Source organism: Eleutherodactylus coqui, chromosome 7 (genome assembly GCF_035609145.1).
Source record: "Eleutherodactylus coqui strain aEleCoq1 chromosome 7, aEleCoq1.hap1, whole genome shotgun sequence".
NCBI lineage: Eukaryota > Metazoa > Chordata > Amphibia > Anura > Eleutherodactylidae > Eleutherodactylus > Eleutherodactylus coqui.
In genome coordinates this window covers 132,703,211-132,725,591 of record NC_089843.1, presented here as the reverse complement: position 1 = coordinate 132,725,591, position 22,381 = coordinate 132,703,211, and the positions used below count along the sequence as shown (strand labels likewise).

Genomic DNA, 22,381 nt, shown 5'->3' with positions numbered 1-22,381 from the left:
CAATGGAGCCGGCAATACAGCCGGCTCCATTGAAAGCAATGGGCTGCGGGCTATCTCACGATTAATTTTCGGGGAGGGCTTAAAAATATAAGTCCCTCCCTGAAATTCATCCAGAAATGTGTAAAAAGTAAAAAAAAAAATATACTCACCTTGTCCCGGCAGACGGAGTTCAGCCGCGGCCGGCCAGCAGTTCTCCTGAACTGCTATGAGTAGTATTCAGCAGCCGGGGATTTAAAATTCCCGCCTGCTGAATGAGCTGCCTCTGATTGGTCACAGCCCTCACCAATCAGAGGCAGCTCTCACTCACCCATTCATGAATTCATGAACTCATGAATGGGTGAGTGAGTGCTGCCTCTGATTGGCTCAGCGCAGGGACCAATCAGGGGCAGCTCTCAGCTGTCATTCAGAAAATCGCCCATGTGACCGAGGGCTGAGGATGCATTCACACAGCCGATTTTCAGGCGCAATATCTGACTGATCTAGATATTGTCAGATATTGCGTGTGTAAAGGACCAAGTGACTGAAAAGATTTAATTTACATGGGAGATTTTTTTGGGGGGACTGAGATAGGCCGCCTGCAGACGAGCGGGTCGGATCCGGCAGCGAGAATTCTCGCCGCGCGATCCGACCCGAGAGCCTGCAGTGACAAGCGCGTACTCTCCCGCGCCTGGCGGCCCCGGCTCTTTCATGTGCCGGCTGCCGCGCAGCCGGCGCATGCGCAGACCGGAGGCGGCGGCCAGGTGAGTGTGTGCCCTGCAGAAAATTAGGACATGCCGCGGTTTGTTTGCCGCGTGAGATTTCGCGCGGCCAAACCGCGGCCGTCTGCATAGGAGTGCGTATTTTAATGCACTCCTATGCAAACTTTCAGCGGTGGAAATCCTGCGGGAAATCCCGCGGCGGGATTTCCGCTCGTGTGCAGGCGGCCATAGTCTGAGATTTTTTTTAAAAAAATCACTGCCTGTCCTATTTCTGGGTGATTTTGCTAAAAAAAACAACAAAGTATTAACTATACGAGTTGTAAGTAAATAACTAGTGACTAAGGCCCAATGTCCACAGGCGGATTTTAATTATATAATCTGTGCATGTTTCCCACGCGGGAGATCCGCACCTCTTGACGTCCATAAGGATGCATTAGCATCCGCACGACAATTTAAAGCATGCGGATGTGATTTTTTTCCCGGCAAGCGGATCGCACGTGGGGGAAGAAATCGCAGCATGCCCCATTTTTTTGTGGTTCCCGCAGAGACGGCTTCCATTGAAGTCAATGGAAACCATCCAACGCACGGCACACCCGCAGCTGTCACTGTGGCTGTGCCGTGGATCTGCGGGAAAGCAGGAGATTCAAAAACAAAAAAGAAAGCACTGCGCATGCGCTTGGCGCATCAGCTGGCGCTACCGGACGTATCCCCCATGCTGAAAAAAAGAAGATCCGGCCGGCTCAGAGGAGACCTGCGCTGGATTCGGAGAGGTAAGAAACTGTCTTCTCCTCACCATGTCTGCAGCACGGCTGGATTCTGCTGCAGGACTCAGCAGTGGAATCTGCATGTGCAAGTGGACATGAGGCCTTAGTGTTCGGCACTCTGCTTGTGGCAATGTTTACACCGAACAACTGTCATTTGTATTCAATCTTTTGATCCATTTTTCAGCTGATAGTTGGCCCTTATAATAGGTACCTTTACGGCCCATTTGCATGCAACAATTGTCGTTTGAACGAATTAACGACTATAAAGATAATTGTTTGAAATTATCTCCATTTCCCTTGTTAGCTATGTTAACATTACATATGTTGTTTGCTCAGGTGGGTGTGTGTTTATGCAAAGAATCTCTAGGCAGGAGGTTTTTAATTAATTAGTGTGAATAAAAAGCCATTGTCTTCTGTGATGTGAATCATTGTGTTTAGCTGGGCGAACAATCACCCCTCCACTCAAGTTTTTTGAAAGACTAAACAACTGAATGAATGCCATTTAGACCAAATGACAAGCGAACAAACTAACGACTACTTTTATGGCGGCTGAAACTCGGCGATAAACGACAAGTGAACAAATAGGGCACGATGGCCGCATGTTTACAGGTAACAATTATCGCTCACTTTCGCTCGTTTGAATGCATTTTGAGTGATAATTGTTGCGTGTAAATGGGCCTTGAGCTGTGGGCAGACAGCTATGGATTGTCTGGGATCATAATACTGATGGCTTATCCATGGAATAGACAAGGTTTACTCATTAGTAGAGATGAGCGAACGTGCTCGGCCACGCCCCTTTTTCGCCCGAATACCGCGATTTTCGAGTACTTCCGTACTCGGGCGAAAAAATTCGGGGGTCGCCGTGGCGGCGCGGGGGGTTGCAGCGGGGAGTGGGGGGGAGAGGGAGAGAGAGAGGGCTCCCCCCTGTTCCCCGCTGCTACCCCCCACGCCGCCACGCCTCTCCCCGCCCCCCGGCGCACCCGAGTACTTTTCACCCGAGTAGTGAAGTACTCGAAAATCGCGGTATTCGGGCGAAAAAGGGGCGGGGCCGAGGACGTTCGCTCATCTCCACTCATTAGAGATCTAACCGCATGAATAGTGATGAGCAAACTTTCAAAAGTTCAGTTTGGCCGGTCCAAGGAGTTTGAGGAAAACCTCAATTTGGTCCGAAAAGCTTTTACTGAACCAGAAACTCTCCAATACCCCTAAAACTGGTGTGTAACACTATCTAAGAGGCATAAAAACCCTTTGAACAGTCTTAAGTAAGCTAGGAGTGCATCTAATTACTTTAAAGCTGTTTTTAAGGCAATGTTAATGTAGGGGAAGAAGAAAAACTAAGAAGACAAGAAGAAAGCGGAAGAATAAAAAGAGTAAAAAGTGGAAGAAAAAAAGGAAGAAGAAAAAACAGGAAAAAAAGAGGAAGAAAAAAAAAGAAAAAAAAAGAGAAAGAAGAAAAAAGGAAAAAGATTATGTTTCCTTTTCTTTTCTCCCATCTTTTCCCTTCTTTTTCCGTCCATTTTAAAAGAAGGAAATAGAAGGAAAAATTGGGGGGGGGGGGGGGGGCGGGGAAGAATAATTTTAGTGAGTTTGTCCAAGGCGAGCTACCTAAGGTTCAGATTCTCACCGAAACAGGGTTCTAAGGTTTGTTTGGTCAACACTGCTCATGAACCATCACTGATCAGCTCAATGAACAAGTGACATGTCCCTTTCGTTGTTTACACTGGCACAGTGGCTCATCTGTACAGATTCCTGTGCCTAGTACTGCACCTTGTCCAATCCTGACTCATTCAAGTGACTAGAATGAACTGCAGTAGCGGGGACTGTCTTTATAAGCTGCCTTTGACTAACTAATGAAGGGGTTGTGGCACTCGCAGAATTGCCTGCTGTATTGCAGATTCATAAAAGCCCACCATTTGCATGGACCATTAGGAATAGATCCATTTTGCAGCACGGCATAGGGGGTTCGAGCTACATGTCTGTTTAGAACAAAGAGGTTTAATGATTTGCCATTTAATGCAAGATATGTTCTTATGCCATTTGTGGCAGGAATTAATAGCTGCTTACCTTTTGTCCTTGTGCGTCTGTTGTGATGTGATCTGCCTCTCCATTCTGAATCTCCCCCATGTTCAACAGACTCACTTCAATACTGCCAATTTTCTTTCCACCATTTAAGGTTCTGAAAACAAAAAGTTAAACACTGAAACGTCTGGACAGTTGTATAGTGAATGCCAGTCATGTATCATATAGCATTCCATGGTGATAGTACTCTACACAGGACCATGGGTGATATAAATATTAATGTATGGGATATCCTGTTACAAACCATAGACTTTTAGTCACAGCGTGAAAAATGATTAAGTGTGGTAAGAGAAAACAAACAGAGAAACTGAATTACTTGCTTCCTTCCATCAATTGTTATCAGTTGTTTGATGTTGCTATCCGTATTAGACTGGTGATTATGGACTTAACCATTCTTTTTCCAGTACGATAGCTCCACCTCATTCTGTTAACAGGAATGGCTACTATAATGAAACTGGGAAATACTAAGTGATCTAGCTTGCTTGCCTGGCACTAATCATCATGTCCTACATAGCTATGAATAAGAGAAGAGGTCACCATTCTACAAACATTGTAAATAAGATGAATCTTTAACAAAAAGAATCTTAATACCTGTCTATAAAAAATAATTTTACAGAACCCCTGATATGAGAATATAGATGTCACACAAATTAGACACATATAAGGTTTATGCTATAGTCATGAACCAACTTGGAGGATCTTAGACAATGGCATGCCAACAGTAGGGACTCTATGTAGAACATCATTTAAAGGAAGTCTGTCAGCAGTTTTGTCTATGTAAAACTGCTGACAACACTTTGTAAGGGTGATAGAGTTGGGCATCATCATACCTGTCTTAGAGCTTCTATTATCAGTTGCAGAGAAATGTGCAGTTTTCCTCACCAGAGCCTGGCTCCTGGAAGTGCCATGAGGGTAGGACTCCTCTCTGAAGAGTCCTCTCTCTGTCCAGTAAACTACTTCACAACTCTGATTGACAGCTGTTGTGGTCTCCTGGTTGGTCTCTACAGTTGTTACATAGTAACATAGTATGCTAGGCTGGACAATGTCCATCTAGTTCAGCCTGTTTCCATTCCCCCCCCATGTTGATCTAGAGCAGTGGAGGCAAACCTTTTAGAGACTGAGTGCCCAAACTACAACCCAAAACCCACTTATTTACCGCAGAGTGCCAACATGTCGGGGCGGGGCTTATCATGACGTATGATTTTTACCTCCATCATTATAAAAAGGACAGGGCCAGTTCAAAATAGACCCGGTGCAGATTTTGACTGCTTTTTGGATGCAGTAATGCTGCAGAATTTGCCACGGAAATTTCCGCTGAGGGCATTCTGCAGCATTTCTGCCACGTGTAAACATACCCCAGCAGTGACAGTCACCCCCAGAGCGGCCCCAGTGGTGACAGTGAGCCCCAACACAGCAGCTCCAGCAGTAACAGTAACCCCCCACAGCGGCCCCAGCAGTAATAGTGGCATCCCTTAGTGGCCCCAGCAAAAATAGTGGCATCCCACAGTGGCCCCAGCAGTAATAGTGACAACCCACAGTGGCCCCAGCAGTAATAGTGACATCCCACATTGGACTGAGTAGCAATAGTGCCCCCTTGAGAACCATATACTTACCCCCTCCTCCTCGTGGAAGCGCTGCTGCTCCTCTGCTCGGCACTGCTGCTTGCGCTGATCCCAGGTGCACACTGTGATATTAATGTGTGCTGCCAGACGCCTCCTCCCCCTGCTCTCGCGGAACCATGGAGGAGACGTTAGGGGAGGGGGGAGAAGGATTATGGCTGCACACTGACGTCACAATCTGCGCCGGGATCAGTGGCTCTAAGTGAATACTGGCAGGGGAGCCGCTGTACCACTGGCAGCAGGGAGGGCTCTGCGTGTCACCTCTGGGACTCGTGCCATAGGTTCGCCACCACTGATCTAGAGGAAGGCAAAAACCCCCTATGAGGCAGAAGCCAATTCAGTCCATTTGAGGACAAATACTCCTTCCCGACTCCATAACGGCAGTCAGAATAATCCCTATGTTTGAAAGTTTCTACCTGACTCCAAGACCCAGATCAACAACCTGCTGGTTATTTAATGTCTATATCCTGTAACATCATAGCGCTCTAAAAAGACGTTGTTGAAACTATAAGATACTTTTAAGTGTGCATGCCGTAAAAGTGGAGTATAAAATAAGATAAAAAAAACATATCAAAACTCAGTACTTATTTTCAGCTTCTGCACATAAGCAAGAATGTTTCCAATCACTGAAAACAAGCACAGATCTTGACAATGGCGAGAAACTGGGACTTAAGTATATAGGAACGTAGCAGAATTCTCATTCATGCAATGAATGTTTATTTCATAAAAAGCCAAAAAAAAAAGAGTTAGAAATTAAGGTTTATGTTGTCAAGTTTTCATTTTTAGATCCTAGTATCAGTAATATATTATATGACAGCTATCATCTATAAAGCACTAGACAAATAAATACAACATACGTTGTAATATGTAAGGCTAGCCGATCGAAGCAACGCTATTAGTATCACCATCATGTACCTTACTGCACATAGATAGAGATCAAATGTGTTACATCATCAGCTGCAGCTATTTTATTCATCCTATTTGTGTCTTAGTCGCCTGCTGAAGGTCACTGCTGAGCTGATTGCATGCAGAGCAAGGGACTTTAATTTAGTACTTTACAGAGAGCTCCTACACTAAGACAGCTGCAAAATTCTGGGTTCCAAGATTTATCCGCAATCTCAGTTTCTAGGAACCTGGTAAAGAAATATTTAGCTACAGCATATGTTGCTTTTAAAATAAATCTCATAAGCAAGGAAATTAAATTACCGAGGTCCACAAGCATAGTAGAATAAACACATTGCACAAGGCATACCTAAGGTCATTTGATTGCATGTAGTATGAATGTACTTTCTTTATATACCTGCAAAGTGCCATTCTAGTAGAAGCATATCACACGTTAGGGTTTTTGTATAAAAATAAGTGCAGACAAAAGGTGGAGGCGTTGACAGAAATATCCAAAAAGGTGACTGCTGTTACTTTGGAAGTAGCTGGACTTCCGTGTGTTTACTGTAAACACTTCCATTTCTTTAGTGTTTTCATAAACTAGCCCTACGTTTTCCTTCTGTTCTGTAGGGCTGCCGTGTAGGCGTCATTGGGTGACGTGTATGGAGGTGTTTTCCCTAAAAACAAAGCTTTTAAATGATAATTCTACAGATGTATTCACGCCTGCAAATTCTGTTAAACACTCCAATTTCTTACTATACAAATTCAATATATTATCCCCAAATGTTAGCAAAACCCAGGACAGGCTTCATCAACCATTACAAGCACTTGGGTGGTCACATCCTCCGAAAGGCTATTGTGAAATCATGGCCTTCTCAAAGCTGTTCATCTCTCATCTACAGATATGTTGAGCCATATGTTGAAAACATATGTAAGGACATATCTTTAAGGCATGCCATTTTGGAAAACAAGAAATCTTACTTCTGTGTGCGATCAGGGGCAGACAGAGATACAGTAAAGATCTCATGGACTTCTACACGAGCACTAGTACAGCTGTGTGTGTGTGGCTTCCTAGAAATGTGTTTTCGTCATTTATCATTTTTAGTAAACTGGTTACCATAAGGTAGCCAACACAGTGGCTACAGGTCTATGAGCCTCAAGACCGTCCCAGAAACCAAGACTCTCCCATGAGCCCCAAGATGCTCCAGTGAAGTTTTAAGCTTGCTATGTTATGGGGCTCAAAGCTGAGAGAACAGGGAGTCCGGGGAGCTGTGTTTCATACTCACCTGGTGCCCCGTTCCAATGCTGTGTCCCTGTAAAGGTGGTGTGTGCACACAACATTACTTTTTTCAACTAACTGCATGACCATGCATCCCCATTCACACAGACAGATGAAAGGTCATGCAGTTAGTTGACAAAGCCCCCATTTGTGTGTATTCTCGTTCTAACCCTTGCTGGCTCTGATTATTCTGACTTCTGTGCTCCCTCACCTTGGCTCTGATTACTGGACTACGTTATTGCTCTCTGCCCGCATTGACCTTATTATTGCTTCGGTGCTGCCAGCCCTGAACTTTGGCCAGCCTTACATTTTCCCCAAATCCGCCACTGCAGGCAAAATGTATTACAGGATGGCCATCTTACAGAACAGCTTTTCATTCAGGAACACAGAGGGGAACCTTGCTCTAAGAAGTTCATATAACCTAATAGAGCATCTGAACAGGGAATGCCATCATGGCACAACCCCTTTAATTCCTTGATAATACAGTATGCATTTGGCGACCTACACATACATTAAAGTTTGTTAGGATGAACTTTGCTAAAATAGTCTCCCATTTCAAAGGACATTTATATGAAACCTTTGATAATGCAAATTGAAACACCTTCCTAAATCACCGTTACACCAATAAGAGGAAAGAGGACACCTTGTTCTAGTATTGTTTATAGACCTTTAACCATCTGGTAGCTTATTTTAAAGTGCATGGAGCAATCAACATCACGTGCAAAGTGCTTGATCATGCCTTCTATGTAAGACAAATGTGTGCCATCTGTATAATTTATAATATCTATTCCAGCTTGAAAATTAACTTCCTTGAAAGTTAAAAGCTAAAAAACAAAAACGGAATAGCACACAACATTAATCTGACAGCTGACACTGGAAGGCTATGGTTATATGATACAGTACCACCAGCTGCATTTAATGTACTGCGTGTCTTTTGGTTTCCCGAAAATTCTCATGTTTATTGAAACAATGGATCACAATCCAGTATTTTACTACAATGGCCAATTAGACTGTCTACTAAACTTTGATATTGAGATATCACTCTACAAACATGGACATAAAGTATATGGAATCGTGGACCCACGGTGAAAAAAATTAATCTTTTACTTCGGAATGCTACCAGCACACAAATCAACAAACATCTCCATAAATGTCTGGGGAACAGCCATCATTAGCTGTGTCAGACGCTGTGAATGTAAAGTACCACTGGTGCAGTGCCGCTATGAAAACAACAAACATGCCGTGCATTTCAAGCACATAAACACAGGAATGTAAGATTAATGTCCTGTTGGGTCAGATTGAAAGGAAGTGTTTGTGCAAAATAATGAAGTTGGAAAAAATAAAGAGGCGAGATTTTAGAGAAAAGGGAAAATGCATTCTTAAACTGTATGTGTTGTCTTCAATATTTATTTGTGTCGCATTGAGGAACTAATTTTCGCTGCTCAGCACTTATCTTGGAAGCCCTGCTGTGCTCATATAGCTGGAGAGGAAACAACTTGGCTTTGCGTCAGAAATTCTTTATTAGGAGTTTAGCAAAGGTAAACTTCCCCACTGAAAAAAAAAAAAGTTCTTTCTTGAGATGTAAACCATATTGTGGCACCTGTCACGGTTGGTAGATTTAATTCTATCCAGGGCAGAGTCTAATGAATATTAAGCAATTCTGAACATTTGCTTGTGCAGATAACCGGTATGCTACATTTAGTAGATCTAAGATGACTGTACTTTGTTTATCACACACCAAACTGTGCAGAGAACAGAAATAATAGTTTTGTAAGAGAATTTTAAATTAAATATAAATTATTTACTTTGCTACCAAACTCCGGATCACTGGCTGGGAGAGAGATAAAATGTCAATTTACTAAAAAGGGAAATGTGGCAACCACACAAACGGAATACCAAAAAATATTTGGACCTGCTTTGACTGAATTAGTTTTACCAAGCAAACAAGAAATAGGATTTGAGGTTTTTCTTGGATTTTTTTTCAATAAAACATAAACATTATAGATCATTTTTCACTAAAATCGGAGCGGCGATAGCTAGATGCTACATGGTGGGGTTGGAAAACACAAGATAAGTCTATCCAGTTCAATCTAGAATCTTTCACTGTTGATCCAGGGAAACACCAAGCTTCAGCATGGTAATGAGAATAAATCCCAAGATTAATTAATGACGTCAACAATCTAGTACGGATATGGTCTTTCTGAAGGCATTGAGACCCCTTTTAAATAACCATCACAATGTCTTTAGTGAGGAATTTCATAGTCATACTGTTGTTAAAGAAACTTCTTCTATGTTGGTGTAGAAACTGTTTCCATAGACATCAAGGATGCTCTCAAGATCATTGGATAGATCTCCTGACTGATTAGTCTTCTTGGCATGGATATACAGGCCTCACAGTATGGGACACAGAGCCCACTATAGAGGTAACTTATTCACAACTTCCTCGATCCTGCACTCGTTGAAATGCAGAGCCTAAATCACACCCAGAAATGGTCTTGCACATGCCAAAAAACCTCACTGCCACCACTGACTGTTTTACCGCAAGGCAGGTCAGCCATTAAGTTTCTTCTCACTGACTGGATATGGACCCTTCCAGCTCTCCAGCAGCACAGGTTGCCACACTTATTAGGGTCTATGAGTTTTTTATAGATCTACAAGGATAGACTAATAAAGATTTAAGACTTTATTCCAAAAAGATAGCAGTGCTTCTAAAAAAAGTGTATAAATAAGGCCGCCTGCAGACGAGCGGGTCGGATCCGGCGGCGAGAATTCTCGCCACGGGACCCGACCCCAGCGCCTGCAGAGATGAGCGTGTACTCACCCGCGCCCGGCGGCCCCGGCTCTTTCATGTGCGAGCCCCGCACAAAAATAGGACATGCCGCGGTTTGTTTGCCGCGCAAGATTTCGCGTGGCCAAACCGCGGCCGTCTGCATAGGAGTGCGTATTGTAATGCACTCCTATGCAGGCTTTCAGTGGCGGAAATCCCACGGGAAATCCCGCCGCGGGATTTCCGCCCGTGTGCAGGTGGCCTAATATATAACGAGAAAGGAACATACAATATACATACAAGATAGTTGTTGAAAAAATAGAAACAGTTGCTATGGATTGGATTTGTGTAAATCTGATGTATGAGAGGACATATTGGGGAATAAACAGTTCCTTGTATTCACATACAGTCTTCTAGAATCTGACAATTTGGGGTTTTGCACCCCTAGAGTTGTAAGGCTCCACAAGCCACACGTCTAACCTTTTACATCAGGGAGAGGCCAGCTGAGTGTATGCACAAAATTGCAAGATGGAAATACAATTCAATATTTCAGCCATATTTTTGGTTGCATTCCGACAAGAGGTCACATAGTATTGTGGCCTACATTGTCAAAGATGCCATGATAGACTGTCAGCTCATTAAAATAACTAGGCAAGGCTTTCCTTCTATCACTGCATACAATGTCACTGGCAATGGAGGCTCTGATACCATGTGACCTCTTGTCGGAACGCATGCGGAAGTGGTGGGTCCGAGTGTTGAGGGAAAGGAGCTTGACAAATTCTCTGCACAAAGGCCCATTGAACTCTATATCTGTTCCTGTAGAAAACAGATGTACAGATCACATATGGATCTGACAGACGGGCGCCCGGAGCGGGGAACAGCTGGATGCAGAAAACAAGTGGGGACACGCTGCTTGTCTTCTGCATCCCCCGCTTCGAGCGCTCAGCTGTATAACAGCCGGGCTCTCAGAGCGGGGAACAGCTGGATGCAGAGGACAAGCGGAGATACCCCGCTTGTCTTCTGCATCCTCCGCTGGCAGCGCAAGGTGATCGCTCATCTTGAGCGATCATCTTGCGCTTTAAATAACACAATGATTATCACTCAAAAGCCGCTTGAGTGACATCTTTTGAGCGATAATCGTTGTGTCTAAATGTGCCTTAAGGAAAAGTAGAGGGGGATAATTACTTCACGTGATCTAGACTCTATGCTTCTCTTAATACATCCCAGAATTGTGTTTACCTTTTTGGCTGCTGCATCACATTGTTGACTCATGTTCAGTCTATGATCTATTTGTATACCCAAGTCTTTTTCACATATGCTGCTTGGCCCAATTCCTCCCATTCTGTATGTGCTTTTTTCATTTTTCTTGCCCAGATGTAGGACTTTGCAGTTCTCCTTGTTAAATATCATTCTGTTAGTCGCTGCCCACTGTGCAAGCTTTTCTAGATCTTTTTGGATACTCTCTCTTCCCTATATCACTTCCTACAAGTAAATTAAATGCACATAAATTAAAGGGGCATGTAAACCATGGCTGTAACTATATAGATCACATGCCTCAGTACTCAAATACACTTACTACCTGAATAAAATTGCATGACTGTTGTATCTATTGGCTACATAAAAATTCAAGGCTCTTAGCACATATTTTGATTAAATCACGTGGGCCCATCTGCCACGTTGAGGCGGCCAGCAATCAAACAGGTCCTAACTCTGAAACAGGCTCACCTGTCCCAGGGCAAAAGCCTCAAATAAACTCGGAAAAGTAGAACTCAAACCATACAGCCTAATTAAAACATCTGTGATGGATCGAAAAATAGGCTGAAGGGCAGACATGGCAGCAGCCATTCCTCCACAAATGAACAAAAAACAAACTTTGAAGCACTTTATACAAGTAAAATACGGTAAATGCAAAGGTGTGTGCAAGCCATGACTGCAACAGTCTAATAGAGAGAATATGCATCTTAACACACACATCCATTTAATACCTGATTAAAATTACACAATTGTATCAGAATATGTGCTGTGATTTATACAGTTAGTAAATACAACAGTTGTCCAATTCTTTTCAGGTATTAAATGTATTTGAGTGTTGAGGTGCGTGTTCTTGCTGCTATGCATGGATACCACAGTCATGAACCTCAGACATTGTAGAATGTACAAATTAGACAATACATGCTTGAAGAAATATGCAAAATTCTTGAAGGTTTATTAAGAGACTCCAGTGCACACAAAAAAGTAGGCAATGCTTCAGGCTGGGAATCCTTTATCAAGCTGGGAGAGAGGAGATCCATGAACAAAAGGTTGTAACATAAACTCCAGATATGTGAACCTGACTATAGCAACATTATCATAATGTAGGAGAAACCTTTGTGGATTTTAAAAGAAAAAAAAATCCCTGGAAGTTGTACATTTACTTAGAGCTCTAAATAACCTGTACAGTATTTAATAAGAAAGCGGAGAACAAATCACCATATGTACTCGGACAAAAACTACACAGACTTCTCTTGCTGCACAGCTTCAACTAATAGACTAATGGTTTGTTTACAAAGCTTAGTTATTCAAATCTGAATAACTTGACAGCAAAGCAATGAAGTCAATATTTCTAGTGTGAGAACAATGCTCACTTTCAAGTTTCAGCCTCGCAGCATAAATCCTTGCTTTGGTTTAACACCGCATGTGATGCCAACACCTCTACGACAGCAAAGATGGAGTAGACATGTCTTGTGTGATGTTTTTCATCTGTTCATTACTCAAAGCTTTTGTTGCTCTCTCTGAAACAAAATATTTTAATCGATTGATAGCACAAACATAATGTAGATGATATAAGGAGAGTAAATTAGCAGTCTACTGACAAGCAATCAAATCAACGGGCAGATGAAATGACAGTACTTAAATCTGAAGTGAGATCATACTTCTACGAAATTGCATAGAGATGAGTTTACATTATATATATATATATATATATATATATATATATATATACACACACACACACACACACACACACACACACACACACACATATATACAGTAGAGGACTTTCCTGGTTCCCCAGTCAGCTCAACTGTCTCCACTGAGCTGGTTACTGGGACATAAAAATCTACAAGCCAAAGCAGTCTGGATCAGAGCCTGGGAGTGAACACAAGTCCACTGTGAATTTCTGATTGTTTGCCGACAAACACCACATGTTATTGCTAGGTGAGAAAAGTGCTGTCTAGTTAGTTTCCAGCCGGGCAGCAGTTTTATTTTTATTTATTGCACAAAGTGCAATGCCGCCAATGGCTGTTTCTCCACTAATTTTCTGTTAATGGAATAAAATAAATTTGGATGGACTTTATATGGACTGGGTGAGTGACTGTGTCCTTGGTGAACCCCACCCTGAATGCAGGTATTGCTACAAAAGTTTTGTATGTGGCCAAACTTGCTGAAAGGGGCAACATCATGACAACTTGTTGGTGGTAATAGGCAAATGGTCAGCAGCAACATGCGTTCAAGCAGCAACTACAGGCACAGCAGGAAGAAATTGAACTATTGAGAGAGACCGTTGCAGGACGCCCTGAGAGAAAGGATGAAAGAGGGCCTCTATGAGTCTAAGTGCAAGAGAGGCTGTGCAACGGTATCTACAAAAGATGAATACTGAGGATAATACAGAAGCATATCTGACTGTATTTGAGAGGACTACACAGAGAGAAATTTCCAGAAGCGGAATGGATGTAGGTTCTCACGCAGCATCTCACTTCTGAATCCCAAAAAACCAACCATGATCTCAGCATGCACAATGTAAAAGACTGCATACTGAGACACTTGCTCTTCTAGGGGTCACGGCTGCTATCCATGCCAGAAGAGTACACAACTGGAGTTAGCGTCAACCAAACTGCCAGGTCCCAGATGTTTGACCTTTTCTACCTGGTCAATGGCTGGAACCAGATATCTGTATGCCAGTCCAGATCATGGAAAGGGTAATGGTTGATCACTACATATGTGCACTTTATGTGAGCTGCAATGCTGGGTTGGTCGTAAAGTCCCCAAAAACACCAACCAGCTGGTCAACCTCATAGAAATATACATTGTAACAGAGGACTATCTATGTGATGTCCCCGCTGCACAGATCCCCCTAGGAGCAATGGGACTAGTGCTGATAAGAGACTCCCATCTGATGGGGGAGGGTTCAAAGATGCAGAAAAAGGGACAAGAGTTCCTGAGGTGGCATAACATTGGCAAGGTACTGATGAGCCCAAGGGTGCAGTCAGCCCTAGAAAGTACTCCCTACCAAGGAGACTAGAGCTCTTGCAGTGTTGGAGGTGCCAGGATTTGGGTCATATCCCAGCCAATTGTCCAACAAAAAGTTCTACTGGCATGGAATTTATAAAGGGATAAAAGAATACTGTGAATCTTGTCCCACGTGTCAGATGACAGTACCTATGTCACACTTTCACAGCTTATTAGTGCTTCTCCCTATTAACAAGGTACTATTTGAGAGAGTTAATATGGATATAGTGGGTTCCATAGTGAAGTCAAGCAAAAGGACATCAGTTTATCCTGGTCGTGCTAGACTATGCTACTAATTATTCTGAGGCTGTCCCTTTAAGAAATACTGGCATCAAAAGTATTTCATGGGAATTGTTTTATACTTTTCAGGACAGGCATCCCCAAAGAAATTCTTAGTTACCAAGAGCTTACCAAGCAGATATATACCTCTGTGTATCACAGATGGGTTAGTCGAGAGGTTTAACAAGACCCTAAAGTAAATGTTAAAAAAGGTAGTAGAAAAAAAAGGGTGTGACTGAGATTGTCTATTACCATATGTGATGTTCTCCATTAGCGGAGAACCACAGATTTCTACAGGATTCTCACCCTTTAAGTTGGTCTATGGTTTTCATCCAAAGAGTCTGCTAAATATAGCCAAAAAGACGTGGGAAACAGAGTTTGAACCCTAAGAAGTGTTATTAGGCACATGGCACAAATGCAAGACCAAATTGCTATAGTAATGCCTATTGTGAGGCAAACCCTGCAGAGGGCGCAATAAGCCTAGAGCAAAGTGTATAATCAGTCGGCCAAAGTTGAAACTTTTAACCCTGGGGACCAAATCCTGGTCTTGATGGGGTGAAGGTAAACTTCAAGCTGTACAGGGTACCTGCAGCAGGTAGAGAAGCAGTCTATGCGAAGGTTAAGCTAGGAGTGATTGAGGAGTCAAAAAGTGAGTGGTCAAACTCAATTGTTTTGATTCCCCAACCAAATGGCACTCAGAGATTTTGTAATGACTCTAGAAAACTAGACAAAATCTCCTAGTTCAATGCCAAGGGCTGATGAGTTGATTGAGAGACTGGGTAATACAGATACATCTCCACTCTGGATCTGAGGATGGTTTCACATCTGAGCTCAGGGTTCCGCCTTCCTGCGCCATTCAGGGAGCAGGATAGGGGAATCCCCGTGGCTGAACGGCTTTGTCTTAGGATGGAACCGAACAGCGCTGAACAGACCCTACTGACTATGGGTCCATTCACTTTCCGCCCAGCAGCCTGGCTTTTAGCATGCAGCGCTTTTTCTTCTGGTGTTTTGTGCCCAATCTTCTACAGAACCTCCGACCACAAGTTCCAACACACATGTGAAAACAGCCTTGTAAAGGGCTAATGGTAAATATCTTTACCTGATAGAACAAAAGAGAAAACTGCTTTCTCCACCCTAGAAGGTTTGTTTCAGTACAAAAACATGCTGTTTGGTTTGCATGGGGCACCTGCTACTTTTCAAAACAAAGATGATGGACTGAAACGTGAAGTGTCATCATGACTATTCAGCTGCATACCTGGACGATGTGCTTATTTACAGTTCGGATTTGGAAAGTCACCTTTGTGAAGAACAAACAAATATTTCAAAAGTTCAAAGTCACTTCCCTGTTTGAAAAGCCCCTGAACAGCCGCTGTTTAAACTGAACGATGGGCTTATAGTTCATGTAGCATAAAAGATCAGCAATGAGCTCATCGCTCAGTTAAAACAGCGTCCGTTCAGTAGTGAACAGCCGCTGTGTTATCTCAATGGAGAGGGGCGGGGGAGCAAGAGGAGAGAAATCTCCTGCACTGCCCCGCCCCCCTGCTGGCCACTCCATGTGTGAGAGAGTTCTGCTAGCTCTCGTGCAGGAGCAGGGGAGCAAGGAAACACAGGGACGAGTGTTGGGCATAGTTTGCCCGACAGCCGTCCCGTGTAAATGTACCTTAAGTCTCTAAAAAATTTATAGCAAATAATTTCTAGAATTTAACCCTTTTGGACGTCTGGTGAATAGAGATGAGCTAGCGTACTCGCTAAGGCAAATTACTCAAGTACATGCCCGATCATGCCAAAAGATTCGGGGGCCAGCGGGGATGACCGGTGAGTTGAGTGAGTGAGCATGGGGGAGCGGGGGAAGAGAGAGAGATCTCCCCACCCCACCCCCGCTCTCCCCCGCCGCCCCTCACCAGCCCCCGAATCTTTTGGGACGAGCGGGCTTGTACTAGAAAATGGCAATACTCGCTTGAGTAATTTGCCTTAGCGAGTACGCTCGCTCATCTCTACTGGTGAATAATTTTAATATCCAAAATGCCTCTCCGTTAGGCACTCGTTTTCTCCCTTCTCCTCCCCTTGATAGAACATTGATTCTTTCAATTGCTTTAAAACGAAATCCTTCCAAAGCCCCATTATGTTTGTCAATACGGTGTTGAACTGCTCCTGAAACATGCATTTGTTTTTTCTCTATACGTGATAAATATTTTGAAATTCTGACCTTCGTTTGAATAGTACATCCCACATACATCAAATGACACGGCTTGAATGGACTGCTATAAATAACATCATGTGAATCTTTCCAAAACTATTTTATATTTAATGTATTTGTACTGTCACTAGAAGAAAAGCTATGACTCTTGTCTGCACAAACATTGCATTGACTGCCACCGTAAGCATAAAAGCCTTGCACTGACAACTAATCGTTTGTGCGTCTGAACTGGGACCTAAATTCAGTAGGCGATAACACGCTGCCCAGAGTTCTCCCGCGTCTTGCAACATACAGAATACTATTCTTTAATAATTCACACGTAGAGATGAGCGAACGTACTCGGTAAGGGCGATTTCGCAATCGAGCACCGCGATTTTCGAGTACTTCACTACTCGGGTGAAAAGTACTCGGGTGCGCTGTGGGGCGGGGGGTTGCAGAGGGGAGTGGGGGGTAGCAGCGGGGAACAGGGGGGAGCCCTCTCTCTCTCCCTCTCCCCCCCACTCCCCGCTGCAACCCCCCGCTCACCCACAGCGCACCCGAGTACTTTTCACCCGAGTAGTGAAGTACTCGAAAATCGCGGTGCTCGATTGCGAAATCGCCCTTACCGAGTACGTTCGCTCATCTCTATTCACACGGTATATCATCTTGTGTGAGAATAGGAAGATATTTCTGTAAAATTGCTGCTAAATGCAGTAGAAAATATCAGCTGTTCAGATGGTTTCATGACTTTACTTTTCTTGGTGGCACATAATAGAGCCTGTTATGATGGAGTACTGCGGGGCGTATGCTGAGCACATTGTGTGGCTCTGTGCAGCATCCCTGGTCCGCATCTTCTTTTTAATAAACAATGTTGTATATGTCTGAATGAACACTTAAAAAGTCTGAATCAGATGAACACGACCCTTTAGCTTTTGTTATTACACTTACAGGGATGACTTCTATTGTATGATGGGGGGTGACAACTGTCCACTATTAAAATGGTGTTTCCCACATTTGGTTTCCGGAAAAGGGTGGTGAAAACTTAACTTATTTGTATGACATTTCTAAATTTGATATACAAAAAGACAATACTTATTTTATCTACTTTACCGGTAAATTTGATATTAAATGGATATTGTTGATATATATTAAAAATAATAATAATAATTATACAGACACATCTCATTGTCCGCTATGCTACCACAGCTAGACACCACATTGCAACCCCAAATGTATAAGAGGTCGTCGATGTAGCGCCCATACCATAGCAAGCAATCAAAGGGCTTTGCCTAAGAAAAAATATATCGCTCCTCCCACTATGCCGTAAACAAATTTGCCAAAGAAGGAGTGAATTTTGATTCCACGGAAGCACCATTAATTTAAAGAAAAATAGCTCGAGTTATGTTCAAAAATTGTACTTGAACAGATAACCAATTGCCGGTATAATGAACTACTGAAGCGACTGTATCTGCGCAAATGATGAGACACAGCAACACAGACTAAACCATGTGGTATACAGGTGTATAAACCTCTAACATCACAGCGGATCCAAAATTAATCCTCTTTCTACTGAAAGTCCTTTAAAAATTCTGAAGCAGCTGTCTTGCAAATATCCCGCTACCTTTTAGACCTGGGGCTTTTAATTGCTGATGATATAACAAAAAGATTTTGCAAAATACAGATTATTTTTGTAACTTTTTTTTAACCTTACAGCTCTGACACACAGGGGAGGGAGGGGGGTCGCCGGCGATCACATGATCAACAGGTCCCATACAGGAAACAGCACTGCCGCTTCCTGCATACTCCACATAGTGCTCCTTGAGAAGCCCACTAATTGCTGAAATAGTGGGCTTACAGTGCTCGCTGGTCGTGACAATTGAAGATGCATAGAGGTCTATAGAAATCTATATGGCCGTCTTCAGCTCTTAAGAGCAGCCAATAAGCAATGAAGACAACTGAAGGGGCACAGTGCTTGAGTGAGCACTGCAGCCCTTTCATATCAGTGATTAGTTGGGGGTCTCAGCACCCGGACCCCGACTGATCAAAACTTTTGACATGTCAGTTACTCTTTAATTATATGCCAGCAAAGTTCGTTTTCTTTGACTATAAAGCTAAAAATACTTAGTTACTTGTGGCAAAAGGCAATGCAGCATATTATGGAATATCTAGACATATTAGAAATCCAAGGGTTTAGTAATTTCAACTTATACCTATGCCAGTTGCAGGGGACAAAAGCTAGAAGAGGGTAGCTGATTATAGCTGGCTTTTGTATTTTACAGTAAATTCACTTTTACATTAAAGCGACCCTCTGATCTTGGACAAACAAAGATGGCTGCACAACTTTCTCTGACTACCTGATACACACTGTGCATTAGTATGTATCATTTAGTGTCTTACCAATGGATACCAATGCACAGTGCACATCAGGTAGCCAGAGAAGTGATGCGGCCATCTTTGTTTGTCCAGGTCCGGAAGGTCACTTTAATAAATATACATAAGTAGAACCTTCTTCCCATTAAATTGTTCTTATCAGGTTTGCAACAAGTCCGGGTGAATACCTGATTAGGGTAACAGACATCCAGCTCTGTATACTCGGTGAGGACTCTAAAGGACAGAATACTAAATCAATGGCATAAAGCTCGGTATTAATATAATCTGCTTGAACAACAAACCTGCAGGCCTATGTTGTAATATTAAATGGCCTATTATTGGTTTAGCACATGCTCCCATGATGCAGCACACAGAAATTTCCCTTTACTATTCAAGTTTCAAGCTTATCAGTGTATGAGAATATGATTAGATGGATTCAATTTCTTGCTGAAACAACAGAAAACTTCAATATATATTTGGATTTCTACATATCATTTTGATTATTAATACATTTTTGGACTATGCAAATCAGAAATCTGCTAATTAGATCCCATGGCCATCACTAGCCTTACATAAAAAGGAGAGAGTGTATTTGCATAACCTTCCTATTTAATTATGTATGGCAGCAGAGGGGGGAAGGCAGAAAAGCAGGTGGTTTCATAATCTTGTCTTCTTACCAAGTTTACTAAAACTTTGTGTATAGTTCTAAAGGACAAAATAAAGATCCTAGAAAGGTGACATTATGGAGTTAAATTATATGATAATTACATGTCTATTACAAATAACATCGAATAGCTCGACAGTATTTTATGTGTCCTTGATCCTGATGAAGGGTTGTTTCCATTAGGCACCTGTACTGTATCCCTGGAGGCCCCTCTTTAAGGGAGAAGTACTGTAAGGGTTGTGCTGGCTGAGATCTGTTGTACCACATAGGTTTCTAGCAGCACAGCCCCACAGGTGTATAATGATTAAGCTGGCTGGGTGTGGTGTTCTCCTGCTAGTCAATCACCACCGGTCTGTTTGCAAATAAATATCCGCCCTCTGCCTGGTTGGTTTGGTTTTCCTGCATGCTTGCTATAGCTGATCTGTATCCTGTCTGCCTCTCTGTCTTGGGTCGGCTTCCTGACCTTCTGTCCTGTATGAGGTTTCCTGCATATCTGCGTCTGTTCTTACGTTTCTTTTCTGTCACTTTCATGTCAGTTTGTCTCTGCTCTGTTCTGCATCTGTCTGCTGCCAGCTCCGTCTGGTTCTATGCATTACTCCTTCAGGGATAGTCAGGTCTGAGGTTCCAGCACGGGGCCGCCTTTATCAAGGCAATCGCCTTGCTTACAGGTAGGGTTCTGCCATTCTCCCTGCAGCTTGGGATCAGTTGCCTTGCTAATGTAGGGACCCCTAGACAAGGAGGAGCCTTGTAGTGGCTTGCGGGCTTAAGTGACTTGGCCAATCCACGAACCAATACTTTCATAGTATTTCCATCTGTTATGTGTGCTGGTATGCAAGGTGAATGTTTGGGTCCTGTTTGCAGTCCCTATCTCCGTTAACGTTCACTTGCTCACAAGAACGTAACAGTTTCCTTCTGTTTAATTATATCTGATTTAGTTAATCATGTTACTAGAACCACACAAGAGCCATTCTATTTTGGATTTCTTTGACTAATTAACCAGTTTTAAAGGGTTTGATTGAAATGGAAACATATAAATCTACTTTGGAGATTATAGAGCTGAGTATTCTGGTCACCCAACTACACACAGGGATGCACAGGCATTTCTCTCTTCTCTGTTCTTTCGTCTCCCTTTCTATGTCTGTAAATATTAGGTGTATTCACCATTGCACTCCGAGCATGCTAGAAGTGCAGAACACATGCTCTAGCTGTGCATCATTAGCAGCAGCATTTCTGCAGAACATGCTCTGGCTGTTCATCAATACTGGAACACACTCCATAAGCATGGATTACACTCGGAGTGTGCTATCTGTACCCCATCCAAAACCAGGATTGAAATCAGAGCATCAAAAGGACGATGCCCACTGCAATAGCTGTGATCTAATTTATTCTGCACAGACAGTAGTGCAGCATAGAACGAGATGCAGGAACCACAGGGATGTACCTCTCAAGTAAGTATCAAGCCAGTCTTCAGTGTGATCATTATTTAGAAGCATGTATAAGTTAACGCCTTAAGGACAAGATGATATTTTGTGATTTTCATACCTCAAAAGCCATAACTTTTTTTATTGTCCGTCAACATTGCCGTTTGAGATCTTCATAATTTTATTGGTACCATTTTGGAGTACATATCACTTTTCACCATTTTTTTTTTTTGGGGGGGGGGGGGGGGGTTGTGAAAGGAAGAAAAGCAGCATTTTGGCATCATTTTTTTTACAGTGTTTGCCTTGCAGGATAAAGAGTAAGTTCAAATCACATTTTTTTTTAAACTCTTTTCTTTTGTCCAAAAGTAATTCAATACCAATCACATCATTATCACACTGTCCTCACTGCTCGATAGCTCATCCAGATTGTTGCTGCTAATGGATAAAGCAGTTGCAATAAGTGCTTTTTGTTTAGGAGGATCCATTTTCTTCACATGAATATGTGATCTGGCTGCTGCTCAGGTTGTTCATTATTGCATCTGCTGGAGCATGAGCGCTCTGCAATCCAGCAGGTCACTCTATGATGTCATGAGTTACTCTGGGAGTAATCCAAGAGCGTAATGAAGAATATACCCATCTACTCCCATACTTCAGAACCTTCTGTGCCTCTTGCATTACACACAGTAAGAAGGTACGTCTACACCAAAAGGTAAGAATAATAATATGAAAGCCCATGTGTATCTTGTTGGATATAAATACAAGCTTCTTGTTCTTCTACTTGAGGTTTTATTTATATAGTCGGAAGAGTAGCCAGAGAGGGAATGGCTTTAAAATATGATAGTTTGTGCAGTTTGTAAATATAGCATTGTAACAATGCACCCTGAGGCACATCTGTATAAGAAATGTTGAACAACTAAGTGGAAAAACGGTTTTAACTTATTAGCCTATTTGATCAAAGCAAAGGTTTGTTTTCCTGACATCATGCACAGTAGTAAGCGTGACTTTGACAGGACGGATTACCTCACTGCCAATTTATTACCAAGATTCATAAATAACATGAACATTGGTATTTTGTTTTCTTGTGATCTTACGAATACGAATGTCAAAAAGGAAA

The 22,381-nt window shown here is 42.6% G+C and overlaps 1 protein-coding gene across 6 annotated transcripts in view; it reads right to left on the bottom strand.

Moving 5' to 3' along the window:
- INPP4B (inositol polyphosphate-4-phosphatase type II B) overlaps positions 1 to 22,381 on the bottom strand; it is a 519,946-nt gene that overhangs the window by 172,486 nt on the left and 325,079 nt on the right. For 5 of the 6 annotated variants that reach the window (XM_066573709.1, XM_066573708.1, XM_066573704.1 and 2 more), the window contains one exon: positions 3,527 to 3,638. In XM_066573709.1, the coding sequence (XP_066429806.1) occupies positions 3,527 to 3,638 (112 nt within the window). Of the gene's footprint in view, positions 1 to 3,526; positions 3,639 to 11,327; positions 11,405 to 22,381 lie in introns of those variants that run through there. The other variant, XM_066573707.1, reaches the window with a different exon arrangement.